The 18373-nt window shown below is 42.3% G+C and overlaps 2 protein-coding genes, 1 non-coding gene and 1 pseudogene across 3 annotated transcripts; 2 read left to right on the top strand and 2 right to left on the bottom strand.

The window, feature by feature from the left end:
* LOC133378831 (histone H1-like) lies at positions 1-1029 on the top strand. Its single transcript, XM_061613445.1, has one exon. It carries the CDS (start codon positions 1-3, stop codon positions 1027-1029), a length of 1029 nt encoding a protein of 342 aa, XP_061469429.1.
* Positions 1030-5071: 4042 nt separating this feature from the next.
* On the top strand, positions 5072-5527 carry LOC133378830 (histone H2A-beta, sperm-like; annotated as a pseudogene).
* Positions 5528-6022: 495 nt separating this feature from the next.
* On the bottom strand, positions 6023-6949 carry LOC133380907 (histone H1C-like). Its single transcript, XM_061619121.1, has one exon. The coding sequence runs from the start codon at positions 6887-6889 to the stop codon at positions 6365-6367; it is 525 nt and encodes a 174-aa protein (XP_061475105.1). The 5' UTR covers positions 6890-6949; the 3' UTR covers positions 6023-6364.
* Positions 6950-16043: 9094 nt separating this feature from the next.
* Positions 16044-16116, bottom strand: TRNAV-CAC (transfer RNA valine (anticodon CAC)). The gene has a single exon. It is a non-coding gene; the product is annotated as a tRNA-Val (tRNA).
* Between the last annotated feature and the right edge of the window lie 2257 nt (positions 16117-18373).

The following is an 18373-nucleotide window of genomic DNA, read 5'->3' as shown; positions in this document are numbered from 1 at the left end:
ATGCCTGAAGCAACACAGGGGCCAGTTCTTAGAAGTAAAAGGCCTGGTCAAAGTAAGGAAGGAGAAACTAATTTCACTGAAAGGTCAACAATAAATACAAGATCACTGCCAAAGAAGAAAAATTTGATTCCTCGTGAAACCACTGAGTTCCTCCCTAATATCTCCCGGCTCCTTCTCCAAGCTATTGCCTCGTGTGAGTCCGACAATGGCCTCAGCTTCACAGAGCTGAAGGAAGTGCTCAGCGCAAAGGGCTATGACGTGAGGAGGCATTGCCCCAGAATCCAGAGGAAACTGCACTTGATGGTGTCAAAAGGCGCCTTGGTGCGTATGACTCGCAGTAATGGCTCCAGGATTTTTGTAGTCGGAAAGTACCAGGAGAAGACCAGCAGGATATTTGAAAACCCCAAAACAAATGTAGGGGCAAAGAAAGCAAGAATGGAGAGAAGGAACGCCACACGCACTTCTGCGAAGGCAAAGACAGCAGCAAAGCAAGCAAAGAGCTCTGCACGGAAAATGGGAGAAGCTAGTAGAAAGCTCCAAAGTCCCAACAAGAAACTGAAGAGAGGAGGAAGGCAACAGAGACAAACCACTAGGGAAAGCAGCCCTGCCAAGAGATCCCAGGGTCTTGTCAAAAAAGCTGTTTCTGCCACTAAAAGATCAAGTCGCTCTGGTAGCCAAGCTATGCCCCCTGCTAAAGGTCTGCTCCATTCCAACAGCAGAGCTGCCTCTGCTTTAATGAGACCCCGAAACCTCAGAAGCAGAGTTGCCTCTTCAGAGAAACTGAATAGTCTTAGCAGCAAAGTAACTTCTAAAAGGTCAAGATGCTCCAATAGGAATGCCACAACCTCAGCAAAAGGACTGGGAAGTCCCTACAGCACGGAGATGGTCAATACGAGGAAAACGAGATTTTCCAGGAGTGAAAATACTTCCCCTGATAAAGAACAAAGTTCCAAAAGAACAGCTGCATTTCCCCCACAAAAACCCAAGAGCAGTGCTGTAGGCAATACTAAAAGACAAAGGAGGAGATAGTGGTACCAAATTCCAAGGCAAGAAGGCCTTAGAGTGGAGTTTCTTAAAAAATCAGAACTCCATAAATATTCAATAAAGATAACTAATAAGCCCAAGTAGCAGTCTTTGATCGTGATTTTAGGATCCAGAAGCCTGATGCTGTGATACCATATTTATCCATAGATGGTTTTCAGTTCAAAGTCATGCGAAGTGAAGATGGGCCCTGCTATAGGCCTCTTTAGTACAGCATCCTGTTCTCACAGTGGCCAACCAAATGCCCATGGAAAGCCCATGAACAGAACCTGAGTGCAAAAGCAGTCTCCCCACTTGCAATTCCCAGCAGTCGATATCCAGAGGTATATTGCCTCCAACACAGCCTTTCCCAACCAGTGTGCCTCCAGATGTTGTTGGACCACAATTCCCATCTTTCCTGACCATTGGCAATGCTGGCTGAGGCTGATGGGAGTTGTGGTCCAACAACATCTGGAGGCACACTGGTTGGGAAAGGCTGCTCCAACAGGAGAGGTAGAAAGTCGCCTTCATGGCTTTTAGGCGTTGAAACGGTGCAATCCTATGCATATTCATACTGAAGTACATCTCATTCTGTTCAACAGGTCTTACAGGATTGCATTCTCAGTTTTAACCAAAGGAAATCTGTAACATAATTTAAAGCACAATAATAAGTTGCCTGTGATATTGTGTACAAATTAGTACGCAATCCAGAATTCAAATATAAAAAGATGTAGTAAACTTCACTGTATTTCCTTTAGTTGTAGTAGTAGTAATTAATTGACATTTACACTTCTATTATAAAAGCATAGACTTCTTCATGTAGAGTTAAATTCTTCCTCCAAATTCAAATTCTCAAAAATATTTCCTTTTCCATTTAAATCAGCACATTTCAATAGGCAGTTTTATCTAGACTAGAGTGTTCATAAATTTGGGACCCATAAGATTTATATAGGAAATAAGTTCCCCAGTGGGGTGCCCTCAGGCACCATTGTGCCCCACCAGTACCTTCTATGGTGCCCACAAAAGTTCTCAGTAAATATCCCCTCAAAAATCCACACTGCACGTCTGTCTAGACTGTTGGCTGTTCCTCCTCAGTTCCTGTTTGCATTGGCTTGGCCTCTCCTAGATGCCCCCTTAATCATGTCCACATTTCATTGGGTGCCTGGGTTAGCTAACCCCCCTCCCTTCTGTTCTGAATAGAGGAGAGGTGCAAAGACCTTCTTTCTGTGAGTGTGTGTGGTCGTGGCTGATGTAGGTGCCTTTTTTCCATCGATAGGGGGAAGGGGGAGTATGTCCATTAATTGTGTGCTTAGCTGTGAATCTCACTGGGTAAACAGGTGTCAGTCATCTCAACTTTTTCCACCTCACAGGGTTGTTGTGAGAATAACATGGGGGGAAACTAGGCAGATAAAAGCTATAATTAATAAAAAGAAATTTCAATTATTAGTTTGCTTATCCTATACTACACATGCTGATTTTGAAACATCAGAAGAAATTATAATCCATAATTTCCTGTATTTCCTGTAAAATAAGTTTACAGTAAAATAAATTTACTGTAAAATAAGATTCTTCATAAGAAGAGTCCTGAAGGTGGAGCAGGCCAAAGGTCCACCTAGTCCAACATCCTGTTTCCCTACGGTGGCCAACTAGATGTCTCTGAGAAGCCTGAAAGCAGGACCTGAGAGCTATAGCTTCCTCCCACTGTTATTCCCCAGCAAAGAGTATTCAGACGCTTATCCTCCAGAACCATATGCACGCCTTGCTCATATGTAGGTATAATCATGAAGAGACTGGAGTGAGGCCACACTTTGAGCCCCATTCCTGAAATCAGAGCTTCCCTTTTTAACCGTCACATGTTGTGCACGTTTCTCTTTGAAAGAAAGTCCAGTGCATGACCTATTTGTTTATAGGGGTTCCACGCAATCAGAACACTTCCTCAACCAGGTACAGCAATCATGCTGAGCCCATACACAAGGAGCTCTCACATTGTGCTTTCCTTACAGACAACCACACACAGTACAAGGTGCTTAAAGGAAAAAGACCAAACATGGGGGCGGAGCTAAACAGGCAGCCCTACACTGGCCGATACACAATTGTGTCCTAAACATTAATAAGAAATGAGTAAGACTCATTAATTTGTCTCAGTCCCTTTTAGAGCCATCCAAGTTGGTGGCCATCACATCTTGTGGCAGCAAGTGCTATAGTTTAGTTATATGCAGTGGTGGCTGGTGGCTCCATGTCAGCAGGGCAGTGGAACATGCTTCCAGGTTTTAGTCCAAACTTTCAAGGAGCTGTCCCAGGTACTATAAATCTCTATGATTCCTGTTTCCCTTCACTCACTTTTTTTCTAAATTGAAATGGGTCAAAAGTTGAAACTTTTCCTTATGGAGGGGTTGTTCTCCCTCCCTGATAACATTGGTCGGCCTTTTCGTTCTGCCTTTTTCATGGATTTTCTCATCAAAAGGCTGTATATTCTAGGACCATAGAAAGAGGAAAATCTGTGTTGTATGCATGTGTTTTGTCATTCGGAATACTAGATTTTGCCTGAAACCTGTGCTAAACTACTCCTATCTTATCAATACAGTAGGGCCCCACTCATACAGCGGGTTATGTTCCAGACCCCCGCTGTAAAGCGAAAACCGCTGTAAAGTGGAACCCATTGACTTACATTGACCAAAATGCCGCCCGACGGCAAAAAAACGCTGTAAAAGCGGAACAAGTGCTGTAAGAGCGGGGCCTTTCTGCAACTGACAACTGCTGCATTAGCAGAACGCTGTAAAGCGAAGCGCTGCAAAACAGGGCCCTACTGTATTGGTTCTTGAGTTCAATCAATCATTTTATTACTGTCTGGCCATAGGCCTCAAACAGGAAATACATTTAGTACAAACAAATATTTTCAATGTTACATTTAAATCATAAAAAAATATTTAAAATCAAAATAGCAGGAAGAGTTATCTAACTAGTATATCCTAGCTCCAGTAAACGTTTCCTCCGCAGTTTCACTGCAGCTAGGGCAAATAGGGCTACCCTGTATGTTATACCAGGGTCCTTATCTGAAAGGAGAAGAGAAATACGATAGGGTGGATCTTCAGGCGCATGGATCAGAACCTCTTCCAAGAATTTGGTCCGAGGCTGGTTGTATAATGGGCATGTTAGCAAATAATGCAGGAGATCCTCCACCTCTGGGGCATTACAGATCCACAGTCTTTGGGCCCGAGGAACCCCATTATGTCGTCCGGCCAGGTATGCCGTAGGCATTGACTGGAACCTCAGGGCTGTGTAAGCGTCGCGCAGATTTACTGAGGTAAGGAGGTCAAAATAGTTTGCTTTAGTGTGCTCAGTTTTGAAGAGGCTGTACCATCTTGCGTAATTAGAATTTATTAGGGCTAACCTGTCAGTCCAGGCAGTGTGCCGTAGAATGACCTCCTTAATGCTTACTTTAATAAAGGGATCTTGAATGGCTTTACAATCTAAATGATAAAGTTGACAAATTTTGTTTAATTGGGCAGACCAAAATTTGTCCGTCCACACATTTGTTGCATTGATTTTTAACGTTTCTCTTAATGGGATTTCCATAGGTGTCTTCCAAAAATTTAAAAGAGCTGAGTGAATCCTTGCCCTGACTGATTGTGTCCCAGTTTTGGCCCAAATTAATGCCGCTGGAGTTGATGAGGGGAGGAGCAGGATTTTTTTTAAGAATTTATTTTGAACTATCTCTAGTTGGTCAAGCAGAGGGGATTCCCATCCCCAAATTGGGGCTCCATATTGCATCATGGAGACAACTTTACTATGGAATATTTTTAAAGCCGGGGAGACTAGATTACCCCCTGTTGTGCGATAGAAGTCTTGAGTTCAAAAGTACATGGACATGTATTAATACAGCCCTTTTTCCTATTGGATAAATCAGGATCTTGTTCCCTATTGGATCACAGACACTGGCCAATCAGATCTGGGCAGGCTTCTCTTTTCTCAGGTTATAAATTTGTCATTCCAAGTAGTAAACCTTTCACACTATGCTCTCATTGTAGAAAATAGGCTGGAAAGCAGCACTATGTCTAGTTGTGGAAAGACTGAAGGGAAAGAGAGGGGCAAGACAACAACTTGGTCTAAACAGGCAGGGATGCACTTTCCAGTGAGTAGAGTGCATTGACTACTCCAGAAAGGGAAGTATGGAAAGCAAATTGGAGGAGGAGCCCCTATCTATCTGGCTGTAGTCCTTGAATACCTCAGTGCTGAAGTCTTGGACCTGGCAGGCAATGCGGCCAGGGATAATAAAAGGCAGCAAATTATCCCACGTCACATCCAACTTGCTGTGCAGAATGATGAGGAGCTACATAAACTGATGGACAGTGTTGACATTGCAGAGGGAGGTGTACTGCCTAATGTTCAAGCTGTGCTATTGCCAATCAAAGCTGAAAATATGATTAATACAAGTAGTGATAAAGCTGTCAAATCTTCCTGGACACTGATGTTGAAACCCAATTCTGTCCCTGTCAAAGTACAATGAAGAAATTTCTTTGCATAATATAATGAAATCCAAAGGTTCTTTTCAGAGCCACTTCCAAGTTTTTCTGAAAGAGCTGTAACAGACATATTGAAAGCTATACAATAAAGCTTTGTTAAGATGGAACTATAAGTTTTGGAGTCCCTACTGGCTGTTTCAATTATTTAAGCTGAGTGAAGTGCAATGGAAAGAAACTTCATTTTCTTGCATTGAAAACAGAACATCTTGCTCACATTTTTTACGTTCGTCTGAAAGGTACTGCAATTAAAACATTACATTTCTAAAGGCTGCAGTTTGGGTTGTTTTTTTTTTTTTTGTCAGAAGTAAAGCCACCAGGGATTCCTTTCATCTTACAATACTGTGGTTAACACTTGGAATAATACATTTAAAATGTGCAAGTCAGTATTTTATTAAAACAGTGAACTGGAGCATCTCTCTAGCCTAGTCTTTATAGTTTAGTGTACATAACTGAGATTTAAAAACTGGGCACAATCAAGCCAAAGTTAAGACTTTTATTGTTAAAACCTTGTAACAAAACCAATCAATTTGGGAGGTCCAGAATTTTCACAAGTGCACTTAAAATTTTATTATTCTATTTAACATTTTGTTTGAATCTTAATTTAAAACTGTCCTTATGGGAAGCAGCGTTGGTGGCAAAGTACCTCAAGTCTTCTTCAAATGAGGCACTGATTAGTCTGTTCAATCAACATCAACTCTGAAAATGAATCAATTCTTTCAGTGAGTCTTGAGTGGCTCTTAAAAGAGCCTTTTTAAAACTGTTAAAGAAGGTTGGTGGGGCGGTTGTTAGTAAGAACTTTTCCCCGTTGGATGCTTGTCGAGCTAACGTTTCCTACTAGGGACCGCTGTCCTCCTCCTTTGGACACCTTTTGGTTTATTAACGGCAGGCTGTTTCTTCCTGGACTTCTTTTTGGGCTCCCTGTTTCCTGCGGACGGTTTTTTTGCACGCGCAGATTTTTTCAGTTTCTTCGTCTCCGCTTTACCAGACTTTTTTTTCGCTTGAGTTCTGCCGTACTTGAAAGATCCCGAGGCACCACTGCCGGTTACGCGGACCAATACACCACTCGAGACCAAGTTATGCAGCTCCCGCTTCAGGCGGCTGTTTTTGTTTCTGTTTAGGTTGTAACCACCTTCCCTGAGAAACTTCTTCAGAGCTGCCAGCGACACACCTTTCCGTGGATTGGCAGAACTCTCGAAAGCCTGAAGAATAAGTTGAGACAGAGGACCAGAAAGACGTTTTTTCCCTTTTCTTGGAGATTCTGAAGTAGCGGCAGTTGGACTTGCGCTTGAACCTTCTGCCTCGGTGACAACGGGGTTTCCTGCCTGCTGCCGCCTTCCGTGGACCATCCTTCCTCCTCCAAAGGTAGCGCTCTGCCACCTGCTGGGAGCGCCACTGGCAAGTGAACTGGGAGCCGGAAGTATATATAGTATGTTGAGTCTGACGTAAAATAATCAATTTGCATGTCCCTCTTTTTTTTTTCTTGCTAGTTGAGAGGACCTTAACAGTAACAGTTTTCATTCAGGTCCAACACGGTATATCAGCTATGCCGACGACTACATACCTAGCTTCTATATTACCATCTGGGACGGTGGGTGGGGGGATAGATGCGGGTGTTCTTTCTGTCTGGTAAAACTCGTATATTTGTTTTGCATTTGTTTCGTAACTACCGCCTTGAAGCGGGCTTCTTGTGTGGGAGACTATCCCCCCAGCCTGCCGCCTCCCGCCTCCATACACACACTTTCTATATGTCAGGAGGAGGCATAGGATGCACATAATTGGGTGGAAGTAAAACTCAGCCAGTGTTTATAATAGAGCGTCAGCTAGCAGTATGAGAATCCCTCAGATTTGATGCTATTCTGATGAGGGGGCTGCCCCACTCTGACCTACTTAATGTCAACCTATTTTTATTTTTTTAAATTATTAGACAAATGCCATGTGAAAACCACCAAGAATTTTACATGTTTACTAGGAAGAAAGTCTAACTGATTTCTATGGGATTTACTCCCTTGTAAATGTACACAATATTTATTTATTATTTCAAATATTTATTGTGCCACCTTTAAGAACGCAAAGTTTCTCAAGGAGGCTTCCAGAAAACACACATATACAATACAGGCAGAAATAAAAAATATTAATAAGCCAGCAAATAATAAAACATCCAGCCCTGAATCAAAATGTTACAATTAAAACCAACAACAAAGCACAGCAAATAATTTAAAAAACAACCCAAAAGCCAGTGAAAACAAGTGATTCTAAGAGACTGCTCTTACACACTTACCTGGAAGTCCTCCTGAAATCTAAGAGCCCATTTTACTCATGTTTACTCAGAAGTAAGCTCCATTTAACTCAATGGGACTTACTCTCAGATAAACATGCAAAAAACTGCAGCCTAACAGTGCAATCCTATACATGTTCAGAAGTACATTTCACTGAGCTCAGTGGAGCTTACTCCCAGGTGAGACACGTAACAGAACTGCAGCCTAAATTATATTGGGTGTGCTGAGGTCCAGCCTTTCTAATATTTCACCAGCAAGTGTTTTCTTGAAGAAAGTCACCTTTTAGCTATATTAAGATGATTTAAAAATATTTATTATTTATTATATTGTTTTGGTCTTTAATCCCATGTTTTACAGGAGGCTAAGGACAGCACATAATACATGGTATCAACAGGGCTGTAGTTGTCCAGGAACTCGGTGTGTGTGTGTCTTAGACCCCTTACTTTTTTGGGAGCAGGGTCCCAGCGGAGTCCCTATATTTCCAGCATCTTAAAACCAACCTGCATGAAAGAGGAATGTGTTAGTCACTAAGAAGAGTCTTCTAACAGGCTTCCATGACCTTTCCTACTGATTGGAGTCAATCACAGTGAAAGGAGATGAGCAGCCACTGAGAAGACTCTTCTCAGTAGCTAACACTCTTCCCTTTCATGCTGATCAACTCTTACGGATGTCTGTTGTTGCAGGAGAAGGCATTAACAAGGATTTCATTCTCAACCCAGCAGGAAAAAAGAAAAAAAAAGATGGGAAGGGGTGTGGCTGTTACTAACATGAAGGGACCCTGCACTTCTGAATTTGCCACTACACTACTGGGTATCAGACTTGCCAACATAAAAATGTCTATATTTTAAAAATAATTTAATTAATTTGAAAGATAATAAATGTGCATTCCAATCACAGGTACATTGCCTTGGATTCCATGGTGGAAGAAAGACAGGATATAAATGTAAGAAATTAAAAATAATGGAGCAGAATTTGAGAGTATCACTTTTTATATTGATCTCCCAAATTGCTTGGCCCTACATTCCATCACAGATGGTAGGACAGAATATCCCCTCCACTCTCACCCTTTCATTGAGTTAAAAGTTGACTTCCATTATAGCACAATCCTAGCCCAATTGCATTGAACGGGTCTTACACCCAGATAAATTGGGTTAGGAGTGTAAACTGAGGCTGCATTCCTGTACCTACTTACCTGGGAGTAAACTTCATTTAACTCAGTGGGACTTACTTCTTAGTAGATGTGTACTGATTGCACTGTCAGTCCTATTCCTCTACCAATCAAAAAAGAGAGATTTGAAGTTATTAAGTGACAAGTCTCAAACCCTGGAGGGTCTTGTCTTGTAGGGCCATCTCTAAACTCTCAGTGCAGAAGCAGGAGCTATGGTAACCTGTGGCCCTCCTTGTGTCATTGGACTCCATCCTCCCTCATCCCCACCCCAGCCAGCAGGACCAGTGGTCTGGGATGATGGGAGTTGTAGTCCAACAACAACTGAAGGACCACAGTTTTCCCCACCCTGCCACAAGCATTTGAAAATCCAATCAGTATTCAACATCAAACGTTGTCTTGAATTTTGGGAGAGCAAGTCCAGCTCTGTAGAATACTTACACCCAATACAAAGATTTTTTTGTCATTAATATAGGATGAATAATGAAACAATATGTATTCCAAAATATTTTAGAGATGTTATGATCAGCCAGTTTTGCTTCATTCTGTTCTACAAGACAGAAAAATTACTGAAGATACAGGGGTGTAGTTGTCAAGGGTCTGCAGGGGTGTGTGTCTTAGACCCTTTAGTTTTTTGGGAGCTAGGTCCCAGCAGGGTCCCTATGCCTCCAGCACTCTGTGAGCCAATCAGCATGAAAGGGGAGTGTGTTAGCCACTGAAAAGAGTCTTCTAACATGCTTCCTTGTCCTTTCCTGTTGATTGGAGCCAATCACAGTAAAAGGAGGTGAGTCAGCCACTGAGAAAACTTCTCAGTGGATAATATGCTCCCCTTTCATGCTGATTAACTCCTAGTGATGTCTCTTGTTGTGGGAGAAGACATTAACGAGGATAGAGAAGCAGAAAACAGTGTTCAAACCTGGCCAGATTATTCTATAATCTTAGAAGGTTGTATAATCTGAGAAGGGGTGGGGCCGTGAGAGGCATGGCTGTGACTATCATGAAGGGAGCCTGCACTTCTGAATTTGCCACCACACTACTGCAAAGTATGAAAATAGTAATAGCCTGGCACCAAGCCCAAGTCTGTGTCCTTAAAAGTTACATATGATGGTGGTAGCAATGTAACTAATCAAGAAAACAAGTCTCTGCCCTGAGGAACCTACAAAGTAAAATTTAGCACTGGGAAGCAGCCCTGTAGCCAGCCTTCTTTGTTAGGTGGGGCAGCCACATTTCTAGGTGGGGCATGGGGGGAAGGTGCACCGCGCCAACCAATTCCCCCTACACACACACTCACACACTGGTGGAGAGGATGTGAGGGCCAGGCCAGGGGAAGGGAAAGGCAATGACCTTCTCCTCACTCCTTCTCCATCCAGAGTGTTTTAATTTACATGAATGAAGTTTAATCTGTTGATTGTCTCACCCTTTTTTGAGAGATCCCCAGGAATACCAGCCTCAAAAGCTTGACTTTGCTTATAGCTACAATCCTCCTTCACCTCTGGTCTGTCCCTGTGTTCTGATTCTTCATGAACTGAACTACTTTGGTAATGACAATGAGCTCCTGAGATTGGCTTTGATGGTGCATTAAGTATCTCAGTTTTAGATTTCACCTGAAAAACAAACTTATCCATACTAGAAGTTTAGGGAAGGGCAGAAAAAAAATGCTATAGGGTGTGTTTGTTAACTCCTCTTTGAGAGTCCCTCCTTCTTGTCTTGTTCCTAGACTTTTCCTTCCTTTCGGGCAATCAAGGGAAACCTTTTAACTGTAATCCTTTGCTGTATAAAGGATGAACTAAGCAATTTGAAACCAATTGTAGAAATCAACTGGATTTTTTCCCTGGTTGCTGGGTTGATTTTTCTCTCCAGAAACCCTGAAAAGGCCTCATGCTGAGCTGCACATATTGGGAATATCAGAAATTAGGCCTGAGTTACAGCCTAGGTGTTCAGCCAGCCAGTTAGCTAACTGTAGTGTGCACAGCAATATTTCTAGTCCTCTACAGATGTTTTCCTCCTTTGCCATCAAGTAATCAAGAAAAAGAAGAAAAAAATAGCCATTATGATTATGTAGTGAGTGCTTTAAAAGAGTAAAGGGTATCCATTTTTTCAGATCAGTTTTATCTCTTTATTTCACCCTTTACCAATAAACACCCTATTCTGCTCTACTCATTATAATAACTGCAGAATAAACTAGCTCTTACTTCTTGCTGCAGGCAAACAAACATGCTTCTTTATTGCTGCCTGGGTAGAGAACACAAGTGTAAACGAAACGGAAAAAACTGGATATGAAGTTACTGGATATTTTTACTTGAGCTTTATTAGTGAGTGTTATGCTGATTTACATTTTGATGTATACTAGGTTGTTTTTTAAGTGTTGTAGTGACACTGTACTGTTTATTATATATTCGTACCAAAATTTAGGCTGTCTGTTGTTTATGTGAACCGCTTTGAACAAGATGTATTTGTGGGAAATGCAATATATAAATAAATTGACTGAGTGAATGACAGATTGACAGCAAAGGAAAGTCAAAGGGGTGGAGTCTAACTCTAGCCCACAATACAAAGTTCTAATATTTAACTCTTCAAGGGTCATGTTACTATACAGGGTTCTTTTTAGGATCACAAGTAATTATAGGGCGATTGTGATAATGAAAAATTCACCTTTAGTCAGGGAAGGTTTTGAGTGAGCAGACCTTTGGGGTCTCTTCCTGATGAGGCTCTTGTTGTGCAAAAGTGGGAGGAGGAGGAGCAATACATGTAAATTGTACCATTGTTCAGTAGACTAGTTTCTACATCTACACACACACAGCCCTCCAGTCTATCCAGGCAAGCAAGAGCTCAAGGATACATTCCAGCCAGGGAAAGGAGGGAGAGAAGCGGAGTGGCCAGGGAGAGAGGGTGTGGCTGGGAAGGGAGTGTGTCCTGAGGGCCAGACAGAGAGGATCAGGGGGCCGCATTTGCCCAGCAGGCCTAATGTTCCCCAACCCTGCTCTATGGAAAAGCAAGTAGGAGAGGTTGCATCATGCTGGGAAGGAGTTCCGGGCGCAAGGGGCAGCAAGTGGGGGAAACGACACAATCATTTCAGAGCCAGGAGACCTTGATGGAAGAGAGCAGGCTTGCATTGGAATATGAGAACATAGCTACTGGATGGAGAGGAAGGCCTTCAAGGTAAGCCAAGCACTTGTGCTGGTTCCAGGAGGAGATAGGAAGCCGGTGTAGGGATCAGAGAGTGGTTTGGGTAGCAGAGTTCAAGGTGCAACAACAGAAGATCAAAGAGGAAAGGGTTGCAGCAATAAAGCTGACAGATGAAAAAACATGAAGAACCTCCAAGAGGGAAGTGAGGAAAGACCATATTTTCAGAGTGTAAAAGGGAAAAGTGACATGACTTGGCAATAAATGTAGAAACTATAGGAAGCAGCCTTATACAGCCATCAAGCTTTGTATTGTCAACACTGGCTGGCAACAACTGTCCAGGTTTTCAGATAGGGAGACTTTCCTTACCCTACCTGGAGATGTCAAGGATTGAACATGAGATCTTCTGCATGCAAAGCATGTGTTCTACCACACTGAGCCACAGCTCTTCTCAAACGATAGAGAGCAAATAAACAGGATCAGCCAAAGATAATGCCAAGGCTTTATGAGTGATGCCCAACTAAGTTAGATCTATTCTTATGACTAACTTTGGCTGTCGCTCTGTTTTCTTGCTTCCCATTTCCGTTTTTAAAAAAATACTTTCTCCTCATATCAGGAGTAGTATGCAAATCTAATACAAATATCATTTACAATCTCAGTGGCAGTTTTTACTTTTCCAGATGTATCATGTACTTGATCTTCTATTAGGTGATGATAACCACCTTTTTTGAACTCCCAAGCAGAACTATTAAACAGATGTAAACACATGCTGATAGTATTCAAGATCATTTTATTAACTGATTTAAGAATGTATATCCCGCTTTTCCAGGCAAACAGCCTTCATGAAATGGCTTACAGTACAACGAAACTAGTATAAATGTATTTAAACAATGTAACAAATAATATAATAAGCAGTCATTGTAAAAGAAATTAAATATAAAACACATAGAAAATACATTTTATTTATACATTACGTTTTAAGATCACTACATTAAAAAACATCACAGCTGAGATCTGCAAAAACAGAACAAGCCTTTTTACTGTGGAAGAAAGGCAAGTAAGGAGAGACATGCTATGAGAGGTGTAAAATTATGCAGTGTGGAGAAAGTGGATGGAGTTTTTCCTCTCTCTCTCATAATACTAGAAACCAGGGTCAGCTAATAAAACAGAATGTTAGAGACCAAAAGGCAGTACTTCTTAACACCACACAAAGTTAAATTATGAAATTTGTTCACACAGGATGTAGTGATGGCTGCTTGGACCAACTTGAACAGCTTTATAAAGGGTTAGACAAATTCGTGGAGGATAAGGCTTCGGTGGCTACTACTAGGCATGATAGCTATTGTATACTACCTCCAGTATTGGAGACACTATGCATTTGAATATCAGTTCCTGGGGAACATGACTGGAGAAAGGGCTAATGTCCTGATAAGGAGCTTCCCACAGACATCTGGTTGGCCACTGTGAAAATAGGACGCTGGACTAGATAGGTCTTTGGTCTGATCCAGCAGGGCTCTCCTTAACACAGAGAAATAACAGTTTTAAAATTACAGACCAGTATCACCAATTAAAAGCAGTTCAGAACAAAAAGGTCATTGCAGCTCATTTAAAAATAACTAAGGAGGAAGAAGGGTGAAGGGTCAAGCACACCCTCTGTGAGTCCCATGAAGATGGAGCTACCACTGAAAAGGCTGTTTCTTGTGTTCACACATTTTTTTTACACATGCACACACATGCACCAATTTTTAATTGTTTGCTTCAGGATATAGTAGGATTTTCTTTTAAATGTTAGTGATTGTATTGAACCAGACTAAAAACATTATGCCTTTTTATAATTACTCTTGGCTGCATATTTGAAATTAGCACTAAGACTTACCTTAGTTCCTAAGGCAGAATCATATGATGAGAAAGTTACAAAGAAAGATCATGATGGCCTTGAAATGGCTAACGTTTTCCTTGACTTAATGGACGCACTCTCTGAAAAATCTCTTCATAAAGCATAGAAAGCCAAGATTCACACAGGCTTACTGGGACAAGGAGGCTCAAACCTCATAAAATTGGCCCTCCATGTCCTGGCAAGAAATGGGGGGAAAGAGACACTACTACTTTCTTTCTTTTTTGAACTATATGTTTGAGTTCCCAGACCACCAATGGGGCATCTGTGGTCCACTAGATGTTCTTGGACTCCAGTTCACATCAGCCCCAGTCAGCAGCAGATTAAGGGCATTGCAGTCATATGCCACCCTGAAGGAGCAGGTTAATAGACTGGGGCTGCTCCATCTGTCACTAGAGAGCCAGGTGGCCTCAGTGTCTAGAAGTGCCTTTTACCAGCTTCAGCTGATAAGACATCTATGGCTGTTTCTGGATTGGGATAGCCTGACCACGGTCATCCATGTGCTAGTAATTTACAGATTGGATTAATGAAATTTGCCCTATGTGATTGTGAGGCTGCCCTGGAGGATGAGCTAGAAGCTGCAGCTAGTACAAAATGCAGCAGCTTGACTGCTCCCTGGGTCAGGATATCACCATCACATTATCCTGCTGCTGAAATAATTGCACTGGCTGCCGATTAGCTACCAGTCTAAGTACAAGGTGCTGGTATTATAGGTGGATAAAGCCCTATGCAGCTTGGGACCAGGATACCTCTACATACCCAACAAATCACTGCATTCTGCAGGGGAGGGCATCCTGCAGGAACCATCAGGAGGTGAATTCTGCATGATGTCCGATCCGACCTTTAGCGTGGCAGCATCTACCCTTTGGAACTCTCTCCCATTATATATTAGACAGGCACCTTCTCTATTGTCTTTTTGGTGCTTTTCAGCAAATTTCTAAATGGAGATCTTTATCTCAGTTGGCATCTGTATTGAAGTTGAATTGATGTTATATATATGTTATTGTTTTAAAACTGTTTTTAAATATATAATTGATTTTTAAAATTGTTTTACAAATGCAATTGTTTTAGCTGTTTTATATATATGATTATATTGTAAATCACTTCAGAGCTAAAATGATGAAACTGAGGTTATCATACTTTGGACACATCATGAGAAGACATGATTCACTAGAAAAGACAATAATGCTGGGAAAAACAGAAGGGAGTAGAAAAAGTGGAAGGCCAAACAAGAGAAGGATTGATTTCATAAAGGAAGCCACAGACCTGAACTTACAAGATCTGAACAGGGTGGTTTATAACATATGCTGTTGGAGGTCGCTGATTCATAGCGTCTCCATAAATTGTAATCTACTTGAAGGCACATAACAATGAAATAATAGTCCAACAACATCTGGAGAGTCACAGGTTCCCCATCCCCATTGTACATCAGACTTTATTTAATGAATAACATGCAGAGCACACCTATATGTCCACTCAGAAGCAAGTGCCATTGTATCTAATGGAGCTTACTCCCAAGTAAGTGTGTGTAGGATTTCAGCCCTACAGCATAGTTCTATATGTATACTCTGAAGTAAGTACTATTGATTTCAACGAAGCTTACTCCCAGACAAGTGGTAAATGAGACTTAACAGCCGCACATAGGATTGAGCTGTTAAAATATGAAAGTATGAAACAAGAATGAGGGATCCCTTGAATATATGGATATATATGACAGATCAGAGATAACAGTCAAACCTGTGAACAAGCAATAAGTCCATGGAGGGAAGTTTGCGTAACTGTGTGCATCCTTTTTTTACAAAATCAATTAACACTTTTTATTTGTCACAGAACTTCTCCAATATTTAATGAGCTTGCTAGTCACATGAATGTCATTTGTCAGTAACAGAACAAAATCCTACTTTGAAACAAAGTAGACTTCTTTTGGTTAATGAATTTAGAATTAAATGGTAACGGGATGAAAGAGACAATTTGTAACTGATCAGCTTCAACTATGTATATTCCCTATAAGATGAAAAGAGACTAAAAAATACATACTTGGCTGTTTCTGCCCGGTTTCGAACCGGGGACCTTTCGCGTGTGAGGCGAACGTGATAACCACTACACTACAGAAACCCAGCTGTATGCTTTCTCTGATCTACTGCGGCTGATTGGAAAGCATGACTGGTATGAAAGCCATGGCTATTTAAAGGAATCTGCTGACACATCATTCTTGGGTCTGAGTCACTCTAGTCTCAGTGGGGGTTAAGCATGCCTGTAATTGCTGCCACCATTGAGATCTGCAGGCTATAAACTGAGTTTACTGAGTGTATGAGATTACCACCTAAATTTATTCTCACAGCAGTTCAGGGGATGTAACTTTGGCCCCTGCTTGTCCGATAATAATGGATTCCTTTCAATTTGTACAGCCCGAGGATGTGGACAAGATCCTTGGAGAGGCGAGAGCCACCACATGTCTGCTGGATCCTTGCCCTTCCTGGCTTATCAAAAGTGCCAGAGGGGGACTGGCCGAGTGGGTGAGGGGAGTAGTTAATGCCTCTTTACAACAAGGCAGAATTCCATCGTGCCTAAAAGAGGCAGTTGTATGACCTTTGTTCAAAAAGCCCTCCCTGGATCCCTCTATAATGGGAAATTATCGGCCAGTCTCCAACATTCCATTTTTGGGCAAGGTAATAGAGTGTGTGGTGGCCGCCCAGCTCCAGAGATTCTTGGATGAAACGGATTATCTGGATCCATTTCAGTCTGGTTTCAGGCCTGGTTACGGGACAGAGACAGCTTTGGTCGCCTTGGTGGATGACCTTCGCAGAGAGCTGGACAGGGGGAGTGTGTCCCTGTTAATTCTACTGGACCTCTCAGTGGCTTTCGATACCATCGACCATGGTATCCTTCTGGACCGCCTTGCTGGGATGGGACTTGGGGGCACCGTGTTACAATGGCTCCATTCCTTTCTGGAGGGACGAACTCAGAAGGTGGTGCTGGGGGACTCCTGTTCGACTCCTTGGCCGTTGACCTATGGGGTCCCTCAGGGTTCAGTTTTGTCCCCCATGTTATTCAACATCTATATGAAACCGCTGGGAGAGGTTGTCCGGGAGTTTGGGGTTCGGTGCCATCAGTATGCAGATGACACTCAACTCTATTTCTCCTTTCCACCTAAAGCCAAGGAAGCTGTCCTGGTCCTGAACCAGTGCCTGGCATCAGTGATGGACTGGATGAGGGCGAACAAATTGAAACTAAATCCAGACAAGACAGAGGTGCTCCTGGTCAGTCGAAGGGCAGATCAGGGAATAGGAATTCAACCTGTGCTGGATGGGGTTACACTCCCCCTGAAGACACAGGTTCGCAGTTTAGGTGTACTACTGGACTCAGCTCTGAACTTGGAGGCCCAGGTCTCGGCCGTGGCCAGGAGTGCCTTTGCCCATTTAAGACTGGTGCGCCAGCTGCGCCCGTTCCTGGAAATGCCTGATTTGACTATGGTGATGCATGCCTTAGTTACATCCCATTTAGACTACTGTAACGCGCTCTACGTGGGGCTGCTTTTGAAAACTGTTCGGAAACTTAAACTGGTACAAAGAGCTGCAGCCAGAGTGTTAACAGGGGCTGGTTACAGGGACCATACAACTCCCTTGTTACAACAGCTCCACTGGCTGCCAGTTTGTTTCCGGTCACAATTCAAACTGCTGGTTTTGACCTTTAAAGCCCTATGCGGCCCAGGTCCAGGCTATTTGTCAGACCGTATCTCTCTGTATGAGCCTGCCTGGGCCCTGAGATCTTCAGGAGAGGCCCTTCTCTCAGTCCCAACACCCTCGCAAGTGCGATTGGTGGGAACGCGAGATAGGGCCTTCTCAGTGGCTGCTCCTAGGTTCTGGAACTCCCTTCCTAGGGAGGCACGAATGGCCCCCTCCTTGCCATCCTTCCATCAGCAAGTAAAGACTTTTTTATTCCGACAGGCTTTTGGGATAGAAGGTGTTTAGGATTGGGCTTTACAAGGCTTGTTTTATTGTTTTATATTATTATTTGTATTATTTTAAATTGTTTTTAGATTTTTAAGTGCCTTTTAAGGTTTTAAGGTTGTGCATTGTTTAATTGTATTTTAAATTGTATGTTTTTCTATGTTTTTAACTACATGTAGTTTTATTTGTAAGCCGCCCTGAGTTCCAGTTTGGAAAAAGGGCAGGGTAAAAATAAAGTTTCATTCATTCATTCATACCACCTAAATTTATTCTCACAGCAGTTCACAGGCATTTACATCCAGCTAAAACGCTACATAAGGAAAACTCTCTGAATCCACAATAGCAACATGTACAGACTTTTGTGCAAAATGCAGAGTATACAGATTCTCAAGAACAGGCACTGCGTAGTAGGATCAGGGCAC

The sequence above is a fragment of the Rhineura floridana genome, chromosome 3 (assembly GCF_030035675.1).
Source record: "Rhineura floridana isolate rRhiFlo1 chromosome 3, rRhiFlo1.hap2, whole genome shotgun sequence".
Classification (NCBI taxonomy): Eukaryota; Metazoa; Chordata; class Lepidosauria; order Squamata; family Rhineuridae; genus Rhineura; species Rhineura floridana.
Note: the sequence above shows the minus strand (reverse complement) of the source record. Positions and strands in the feature narration are given on the sequence as shown.

Bases quoted from the DNA above. Each gene is read 5' to 3' on its own strand.
- LOC133380907 (XM_061619121.1), bottom strand. From the start codon at position 6,889: ATGGTCCACGGAAGGCGGCAGCAGGCAGGAAACCCCGTTGTCACCGAG.
- LOC133378831 (XM_061613445.1), top strand. From the start codon at position 1: ATGCCTGAAGCAACACAGGGGCCAGTTCTTAGAAGTAAAAGGCCTGGT.